The sequence below is a fragment of the Xyrauchen texanus genome, chromosome 3 (genome assembly GCF_025860055.1).
Source record: "Xyrauchen texanus isolate HMW12.3.18 chromosome 3, RBS_HiC_50CHRs, whole genome shotgun sequence".
NCBI lineage: Eukaryota > Metazoa > Chordata > Actinopteri > Cypriniformes > Catostomidae > Xyrauchen > Xyrauchen texanus.
Genome location: NC_068278.1, coordinates 17,085,102 through 17,095,198, shown reverse-complemented (window position 1 = coordinate 17,095,198; position 10,097 = coordinate 17,085,102). Strand labels below are relative to the sequence as shown.

Below are 10,097 nucleotides of genomic sequence, written 5' to 3'. Positions count from 1 at the left end.
TATATTAACCAAGTGATTTGCACACTGCATAGTCTACAACCAATGTCATCTCAAACTTAAAGGTGTAAATAATGTTGGCAGCGTTGCTTTCTTACTTTCTAAATGCATTAAAATGTGCATGCATTTTTTCCTTTTCAATATGTGTGCAAGCAGACAGAAAGTTGTCTATATATCTTCACCGGACCATGTAACATCTAATTGATAATTAACTTACTAATAAATTAATTGGTCATGGGTGCAAATTTAGTGACACTGAAATCATAATACTTTTAGCATGAAGTAGCTATTAAGCCATTTACGTGACCATCAGACCAGCGGCATAACATCACGGTTGTGCTCCAGCCTCAAAACAAATGCATGGGGTGTTCACAAGCATGTAATAATGTATTTGATTAAACACAAACATGATGCTCTTCGTCCAAGTGTCAATCCACATTAACGGCAGTAATTAAAGCGCGCGAGGCAGATGCTTTCATCTCTTAAATCTCTCCATGGAAATTGCGCACGTGCTCCTGCGATATCCATTGCTCAATAAGAGCTTAGGTTGCATTGAAGTCGGCTTTGTACTGTACTAACACAGACGATGAATATGCATAATACTCGCGTGATATTGGTTTCTGCTTTTGGCGACCATTTGGGCACATTCCCATAAGCATTTGTGTGATGTCGCGCCCCTCTCCGACTCGGCTTTTTAGCGTTTTCTGTTTGCTTTCGAGTCCCCCTCTGGTCTCTGTGCTCTATTCACGCCCTAGTCTCAGCTGGTCTAAGAGGGCCAAACCTGAAGAAACCTCTATTTTTGTTTTGTCTTCTCTGTCTTTCAAATAATTAGCCGTGCGCCAAAAGTGTCCCTCTTGTTTTTACGCGTGCCAGTCACCTGCCGTCTGCCTAGCTCCTTCCCATTCTCAAAGCTCGCTTTTCTCTCTCCAATTCTTTTGACTTTCTGCGGTCTGGAACCCCAATGAGATTCAGATTGGGTACATATTGAGTCCTCTATTGTCCTTCAAGGGCTGTACAACGCTAATTAAATTTTATCCAGCCATATAAAAACCATCTCTCTCCTCCACGCTCCCAATTCAGCTTTCCAACCCAACTCATCTACCCCTAAAAATCCAGTGTTCATTGAATCAAATCAATAGAAAAACATTTGCAAATCTCCATTATTCTGGGATTTTTGTCTCCTTTCTGTTCTGATAAAAGCACCGCGAAACAGCTTGCATCTTTGTGCAACCGAGACGCTCGTCCCAGACGAAGGCCATGAATGCAAAAGGCATTACGCATGGCAGCAAGTTTCTTTATCGTCCTGTTATTGAACTCACAATTCTTTCATGCCATCTTTTGCATGCGATTATTTCATTGAATATCAATTTAACGTCTGTTAATTGTCAATGCGTGTTTTAAATTAGGCTACAACGTCTGTCGCCTCTTGATATATAACTTTTACATTATAGTTTGTTACAAATCGTATACAAAGCCGTATGGTGTACGAAAGGGTACATTTTTGTTGTTCCCAGAGCAACAAGTACATAAACTAAGTATACATTTAAAGGTACACAACAGGTCCTTAGGGTATAATTATGTGCCCAAAACGAGTTATAAAAAATGTATAATAATAAAATAAAATAAAATACAATTTAATTACTTCCGTTTATCTAAAAATGTCACGAAATTAATCTATATAAACGAGTGCATCTCTAAATCTTCTAAATCAATGGAAAAGAAAGTAAAAAAAAAAGCCTTTACTTTCGTTATATCTGCCCTTTATAGCGTTTCTTGACACGATCTGATAATATTGTTTAATATTCGTTTGTATATGCTTGTAAAATTGCCGAAAATAATTTAGAAGTTTGTAAAAGTCCTCTTAAGATCAGGCTTGTTTAATTTTATTTTTCAATTCCATCACATTTTCAAGCCTCTTCATTTAATGGCGTTTAAAATGCTTAGTTGACTCTTCTTTTTCTTTCATCTCCGTTAGTAATTTAATACAGTTATTCTATAATGAAAACAATGTTCTGTTTGCACCTTTCACCGCAGGCAAAGTTTCCCCCATTTATTAAACCAATAATAGTGCAGTAAAAACAAATCAATCTCTAGTTGTGCAAATCCAATTCAGCAGGGAGGGTCAAATCCTGAAACAAAAAAAGAAAACCGATGAGGGGGGTTTAGCCCCCAAAAGCAGCTGTTGAGTCCTAATCTTTTTTCTTGCCCTATCACTCACCTATATTCTCCTCGCATCTCTCTTTGGAAGTTCTCGCTCGCGGCTTATAGGGTCTCTCCCCACTCGCCAGACCCCATCCGTGTCCAGATTTTTTTCGGGCCATCCCCTTGTACTTATCTCGAAGAAAAGAAGAGTGCATGGATGTCATATTGCCATCAAAAACTCCATGAAAGATTGATTTGCAGCACTTTTCATTCAGCCGGCATTATTTTAAAGAGAGCTGAATAGGAAACCCGCAAGCCGGGGAAGGAATAAAGATGTCCTCCCAGTTGGAAAGGGGGGAAACTGCCCATTTTGTCTCAGTCCACCAACCCTGGAGAAAGAGGGGGAAAGGCAAGGGGCTATTCAGGGGGGAAACCCCATATATACCGCACACAATACTAAAAGACTTTAAATTAACATCCATGAATATTAAATTACTTCGGCTTGAAAAAGATTGAATAAAAGATATACTTGACCCAGACGGCTTTGCATATCTGTGTACTCCAAACTACATCATTAAAACCTATTCAATTTGTTTATGCGATTTTAATTTTTATATGATTAGGCTACTGAAATGTGTGCCTTCTTAAAAACAGAAACGCAAAGTTTGTGCTGAAACTAATTAATTGTACAATAATGTTAATAAATTAAATTAATAATACCAACATTATTATAATTATTAAGGCTATTGCACAATATAGTGAAAAAAATTCGACTTTCTCTATATGCTTATATCAACTGCTTCACTCTGGGGGGGGGGACTATTATAGACCAAAACCACTTTATTAAAGCACATAAGATTTATTTTTTTCACGTAAGTGGCACTAAATCAAATATATCTGCATTTATTTGTTTATAAAATCCAATATGATCCGTTTTAGTTTTTTTTTTATTAGAGAAATCAACTCGTTTTTTACCCTGCTTCTTTACTCATCTTCATGCTGAGAGTTAGTGCTGTCTCAAGTTTGCTTATAGCATACCATGCCAGAAGCGCTCACACACACACACACACACACACACACACACAGGCACACACATATTGCCTGGGGTTTGTTCACCCACCCCCCTCAGGAGTAACCACTCAATAAAGAGTGTGGCGTTTTTTCCCCTCTGGTTGAACAAGTCTAAAGAACACAAGGGGAGGGTCATTAATAACTAATTACCGTAGGTCAGACATGACGCATATAAAGCCTACTGGGACCTTGGAAAGGCGCAACATTCGCTCAACACTTAGCGAGAAGAGAGCAGTTCGGCCTCAGACTGATTTTATACTCGACTAACATTCTGCATAGATATTTTGTTTAATTTATCAGCAGGGGAATATTTTCGCGTTTTGTATTTGTCATCATGGGTTCAGTGCTACCTGCAGATGCTTTGGTTCTGAAGGCTGGATTTAAGCAGCAGGCTCTGGCCCTGTCCGACATCATCACATCGGACATCCTGCACAGTTTCTTGTACGGCCGCTGGAGGAACGTGCTCGGGGAACACCTGTTCGAGGAGAAGACCCCCATTGTCAGCCCCAAAACAGCGTTCACCGCCGAGGTCCTGGCGCAGTCATTCTCAGGAGGTGAGTCCGTCACATTTCACTTTATTCGATGAGTAAAATGATGGATACCTTGTTTGAGAGTTTAACATGTTTGTAGATTTGCTATGGATTTGTAAAGCCGTTTCAAAAACTCAACTGTGGGACAGTTTATGCAGATGATCCCTTAAATTAACTATATTAAATTTGCCATGTGCGAAATTTAAATGTAGGCCTATTCTGAATTATATTATATTAGGCTATACAATCAGTATTTTAAAATTATTTAAAATATTATTTAACCTTTCTAAATCGGCCTGACTACATTACTCATTTTAAGGATTAGTTCGGGTTAAAATAGCTTTTACACTTTTTAAAAAGTATACTGACGCTTATTTAAACACGGCTAATATAATCGTGCGGGATGTGCTTGACCTGAGAAAGTTGCGAATGAATCCAGGACCTGAGATGGAGCAAAGCCCGTCATTCATCAGCTCGGGACAGTCTCCACACCCCCGCGTTCACACTTTTTCTTCTCGCATCCAGTCGCATTTCAAGTTTTCCGTCCCGCTGTTAATATGCCGTGAAAGCTAATTCTACCGCTATTCACACCATGTCAAGCAGCTAATCTCCCTTTCGGCGTTTTGTCACAAATTCCTGGGCCGTTTAAATGAGGTTCTCGTTTCTTTCAGCGCACATTTAGTGCTACAAAGTTTCTGAAAGGATCATGAATACGGAATAAGCTATGAATATATAGCCTCGTCACATTTCAAGCGTAGCAAATCGCTGAATTCATAGACTAACAGAAGCATTTGACATTTATTTGAGTCTCTCGCCTGAGAGTTGCATTTGAAGTCTAAATGCACTTCATTTTCCACGAACACATTCCTTTATATACAATAAGAGGTTGCAATTAGCCTAAGGGAAAATCACGCAAGTATTGTGTTCTTAATGTAGGCCTACCGTGTTGTTCTTTTTTTGCATATTCTGTCATTTACTATTACTTTTAATTTAGTTCCAAGTTTGCTTTTGAATTGCTTGTTGCTAGTTAGTTGTTTGCACTATAGGCTACATGCACATCAGACGTTCTCCAAACGGCCCGTTTACTTTATTTGCACTTTCTCTCCCCAGAGGTCCAGAAGCTCTCCAGTTTAGTGTTGCCAAGTGAAGTCATCATTGCGCAGAGCTCAATCCCGGGAGAAGGTCTTGGCATCTTCTCCAAAACCTGGATAAAAGCCGGCACCGAGATGGGTCCCTTCACTGGCAGGGTCATTTCTCCCGAACACGTCGATCTCTTCAAGAATAACAGTCTCATGTGGGAGGTAGGCCTACGTGCAACAGGTGTCGCATTGGCTCCATTTTTAGGAGTTTAGTCTCGCAACCTGGTGCCAAGTCAGAGATTGATGGAACGCATTTCTTGTTCTTAGGTTTTCAATGAAGATGGCACGGTGCGCTACTTCATCGATGCCAGTCAAGAGGATCATCGCAGCTGGATGACATACATCAAATGCGCGCGAAATGAGCAAGAACAGAATCTGGAGGTGGTGCAGATTGGAAGCAGCATATTTTACAAAGCAGTAGAGGTGCGTTTAATAACTATATTTTGTAGTTTTCAAAATGTCATAATTGTAGGGAAGATATGTGTATGTATGTATATATATATATATATATATATATATATATATATATATATATATATATATATATATATATATATATATATATATATATATAATTCGATTAAATAATTTAATCGAATTAATTAAATGATATGCTGATTAATTAATCAAATTAATCGCAATAGATGGCATATATAAATATTTCCATAGAAAGCAGCTCAAATAACAATAATTCAATAAATAATTATGAAATACTTATAAATAGTTCAATTTAAATCATAAATAAATATATATTATACAAAATAATAATAGATAATTAAAAATCATTACATCATTGTGGCACATGAGTAAAGCATTAATAAAGGTTCTATTTGTTAAAATCAGTTAATAACATTAGTTAACATGAACCAACAGTGAACAATCCTTTTACAGCTTTTATTAATCTTATTTAATGTTAATTTCAACAAATACTAGTACATTTCTCAATCAAAAGTTGTGTTTGTTAACATTAGTAAATGCATTATGAACTTACATAAACTTAACCTACAATCAACAATTGTATTTTTATTAACTTATATTAACAAAGTTTAATAAATGCTGTAAACTATATATAGTTACTTGTTTGTTCATGATACCTAATACATTTACTAATATTAACGAATACAACCTTATTGTAAAGTGTTACCAAAAAGTGGCTTTAGTGTGCAATATACAGTTGAAGCCAGAAGTTTACATACACTTAGTTTTAAGTCAATAACACAAATTTGTTATCATAAATCCACAGATTTAATTTTAGCAAACTATAGTTTTATCAAGTCATTTAGGACATCTACTTTGTGCATGACATGAGTTATTTTTCTAACAATTGTTTACAGACAGATTGTTTCACTTTAAATTGACTATCACAATTCCAGTGGGTCAGAAGTTTACATAACCAAGATAACTGTGCCTTTAAACAGCTCGGAAAATTCCAGAAAATGATGTCAAGCCTTTAGACAATTAGCCAATCAGCTTCTGATAGGAGATGTACTGAATTGGAGGTGTACCTGTGGATGTATTTTAAGGTCTACCTTCAAACTCAGTGCCTCTTTGCTTGACATCATGGGAAAAATCAAAAGAAATCAGCCAAGACCTCAGAAAAAAACACAAGTCAAACATCAGCCAGGAAGTTAAAGCTTGGTTGCAAATGGGTCTTACAAATGACAATGACCCCAAGTATACCTCCAAAGTTGTGGCAAAATGGCTTCAGGGCAACAAAGTCAAGGTATTGGAGTGGCCAACACAAAGCCCTGACCTCAATCCGATAGAAAATTTGTGGGCAGAACTGAAAAAGTGTGTTCAAGCAAGGAGCCCTACGAACCTGATTCAGTTACACCAGTTCTGTCTGGAGGAATGGGCCAAAATTCCAGTAAATTATTGTGAGAAGCTTTTAGAAGGATACCCAAAATGTTTGACCTAAGTTAAGGCAATGCTACCAAATACTAACAAATCTACAAAAAATTTATGTAAACTTCTGACCCACTGTAATAAATGCACTGTAAGTCACTTTGGATAAAAGCGTCTGCCAAATGCATAAATGTAAATATATATATATATATATATATATATATATATATATATATATATATATATATATATACATACATAGGCCTAATATCACATAAAATAAATAGACAGATGTATTCATTTAGTTATCCTAGCACAAAATTAAAAGAAAAAGGGGTTATTTTACACAGGGGCATCTTCTTAATTTTTAAAAATGTTCAGATGATGATGAAATTGATATATGTATATGTATCCATTTAAATACACAATTTATTTTGTTTTTATTAAATTAGCTAAGTTATGATATTCTTCCCTCAGACAATACCTCCAGATCAAGAGCTGCTTGTGTGGTATGGGAATTCCCACAACACTTTCCTTGGTATCCCAGGAGTCCCTGGCATAGAGGAAGAAACGCAGAAGAAGAGTAAAAATGGTGAGTAATTCAGTTGCTTTAGGGCTGGGTGGATTTCAGGTGCAAAGATAAGACTTTATCATAGCACCTATGATACCATCTTTATCATAGCATTACAATAGCTCTAGTTAGCGTCTCTTTAAACTATCTGACCCTTCAGCTTCTGTGTGGTGACCGAGCTCTCTCTTCACAGATGAATTCCACCTGTGTGAAACCTCCTCCAACCCCTCCCTCTCCACTGCCAGTCGCATGCGCTGCGTCATCTGCCACCGTGGGTTCAACTCCCGCAGTAACCTGCGCTCCCACATGCGTATCCACACACTGGACAAGCCCTTCGTCTGCCGTTTCTGCAACCGCCGCTTCAGTCAGTCCTCCACCCTTCGCAACCACGTACGCCTGCACACGGGTGAACGCCCCTACAAATGTCACGTCTGCCAGAGTGCATACTCACAGTTGGCAGGGCTGCGGGCGCACCAGAAGAGTGCCAGGCACCGGCCATCTAGTACGGGGTCTGCTGTAGGGCTGCAGGTCCATTCACCCCCTCCTCAGCTGGCACAGGTCCCTCACCCGGCCTCTCTGGTGCATCACATACCCACCATAGTGCTATGAGAGGGCATGATGCACTCGATGTTGTCTGAGATGTTCACAGTCTAACAGGCTGATCTTCAGTGCTGCTGGCTCATGTGTAGAAGTGTGTCTATGTGGAGCCGTTCCTGTTGAAAACTCTCACCGTTAGTAGATGCTTTGTGGTCTGCTGCCCTGGTTGTATACAGGAGAAGATGTGTTGAGATATGACGAGCAAGGCCTGCAAAACTCAGTTTTGGCAGCCCAAAAGTGAATATGGCCAAGGAAGGGCTGTTTTGTATGTTCATGTTGAATTCTTATAATTGCCAGAACTACACACTTTATTGATCTGGCTTAACTGATCAAGCATTTTAATATGTCATTTAAGATGGTCGGTAGTTAGTGTCTTATTTTTCATATTTGCATGTGACAGTATTGTTTTTGTCACATTTCACATTTCAAGCCACCTCAATCCCTTTATAAACTTTAGCCTCAATGATCATAAGAGTATTGAGAATTTAACAGAGAGACTGAGTGTTTTTACAATCTGACATTGATCTGTATTACAATCCCTTAAATGTGTTATTGGGTATCACTGAAGTAGTGGATACAGTGGGATCTAGCAACACTTAGTGACCAATTTGTGTCACTACAAACAAACCAGAAAAACAGAGCTCAAAGCATGTTTATTGTGAATGAAGTATATGAAGTATGCAAAGGAAGGTAAATATGATTTTAAAATGTACTTCCAAACACATGGAATAGCCACTTTATCTGTGTATGTATGTAAAGATTAAAGTATTACCACAAAACTTGGTTCTATTATATAATGTACTGTATACTATGTCTACATATATCAAATTATTTGGGTATTCACTTTGTATGCTCAATAAATAATAAAAAAAAAATATGATTTTTTTTGTCACTTTTTATACTGTTTAGTTATTCATATTGATTAGTTACAATGGCAACATCTCAAAAGAAGTTGTTGTTGACCTTTTTGGCAGAACTAAAAATTTAAATTTAAATAAATTTTATTTGTAAAAGTTTTTGTAAAGCATGATACAAAATAGCAACAAATGCACATCAAATCTATTCTACAGTACAGTATGATTATCTATCAAAACATAAACGGCAGTGGATATGTTTTGCTCAGATTTAGCTAATCAATGACAAAATAAACTCTCTTGCACAAAAGAAGGGAATGTTACACAATGTTACACAAGATCAAGTAAATTGATCTTGTGTAACATTACCGTAAAAGACTTGCATAATGATTGTGCAAACTTGCAAACTCTAGGTCAGCATTACCCAATCAAATGTTAAACTCTCACAGAAAATACTTTTTTTATCCTAGTCATCAGAGGACTATTGCTGTTCTTTCTGGCAATTTGTTGTGCGTGCTAATTTCTAATAGCCTATTTTAGACAGAAGTGCACTCTTCTAAACCTTTCAGAACAGTTGAGGTAATTATTAATGCAAAACAAGCACAGCAGATGTTCAGTTGTCTCACAAACACTGAGCAACTAAACAGTCTATTATGGCACGTGTATTTTGGATCTGCATTTTTCAATTCATCGTGTGCATAAATGCTCAGCAAAGATTGTAAGTTGCAAGTTTCCTTTCATTTTGAATTTGCTAGACTTGAAAACTGCAATGTGTTGTCGATTAGCAACATTTAAAACTTTATCAAGCTTTAAGCCTCCCTATGTGTGAATAATCCCTCATGTCTGTTTAAAATAAGGCATTTATGCTTTTAATGCCTCTGCTACTGAAACAGACCTAATTCGTTCTTGTTCTGTAGATATCTTATCACTGCACCCAAACTCCTGCGACTCGATGCTTCAGAGAAGGTGGTGGTACAGTTGTTTGGCTATGATCAGGAAACCAAAGTGGATCTTTATCTAAAGAGAACGCTGGCAATTAAAGATAAAGTGTATGCATTTCAGTCCCTGAAGCTCAATGCCCTGAATGACTATCAAGATGCAGCTACTTTACGGGTACATTTTAAACTTTTTTACTGGAAGACACAGTATTAATCTAATGTGACAGCTTATGTGGCTGATAATTTAGTTGTTGTTGCTTTTGACTTCTGCAATATCTTTATTATTATATTTATTATTTAAATATTATTATTTAGAGTTCAAGGATTCAATGTATATATTAATTTTTATGATACTGTAAGTGATATCTTAAAAATTCAGCCCTGAAAAAACATTCTTCTTTCTCTTGTGCTCA

General features: G+C 37.2%; 2 protein-coding genes across 3 annotated transcripts in view; both read left to right on the top strand.

Moving 5' to 3' along the window:
* The first annotated feature begins 3,544 nt into the window (after nucleotides 1-3,544).
* On the top strand, nucleotides 3,545-7,904 carry LOC127629171 (PR domain zinc finger protein 12-like). The gene is made up of 5 exons (XM_052106283.1): nucleotides 3,545-3,764; nucleotides 4,851-5,041; nucleotides 5,147-5,302; nucleotides 7,202-7,316; nucleotides 7,489-7,904. The coding sequence occupies exons 1-5, from the start codon at nucleotides 3,545-3,547 to the stop codon at nucleotides 7,902-7,904; spliced, it is 1,098 nt and encodes a 365-aa protein (XP_051962243.1).
* A 1,290-nt stretch (nucleotides 7,905-9,194) lies between these two features.
* Nucleotides 9,195-10,097, top strand: part of LOC127629060 (complement C5-like) — a 38,856-nt gene continuing 37,953 nt past the window's right edge. For both annotated transcript variants that reach the window (XM_052106108.1, XM_052106100.1), the window contains exons 1-2: nucleotides 9,195-9,464; nucleotides 9,664-9,859. In XM_052106108.1, the coding sequence (XP_051962068.1) occupies nucleotides 9,400-9,464; nucleotides 9,664-9,859 (261 nt within the window). In that variant the 5' untranslated portion in view covers nucleotides 9,195-9,399. The remainder of the gene's footprint in view (nucleotides 9,465-9,663; nucleotides 9,860-10,097) is intronic.

Bases quoted from the DNA above. Each gene is read 5' to 3' on its own strand.
- LOC127629171 (XM_052106283.1), top strand. From the start codon at position 3,545: ATGGGTTCAGTGCTACCTGCAGATGCTTTGGTTCTGAAGGCTGGATTT. The intron at 3,765-4,850 runs GTGAGTCCGTCA...TTCTCTCCCCAG, and splicing joins GGCGCAGTCATTCTCAGGAG to AGGTCCAGAAGCTCTCCAGT. The intron at 7,317-7,488 runs GTGAGTAATTCA...CTCTCTTCACAG, and splicing joins GCAGAAGAAGAGTAAAAATG to ATGAATTCCACCTGTGTGAA.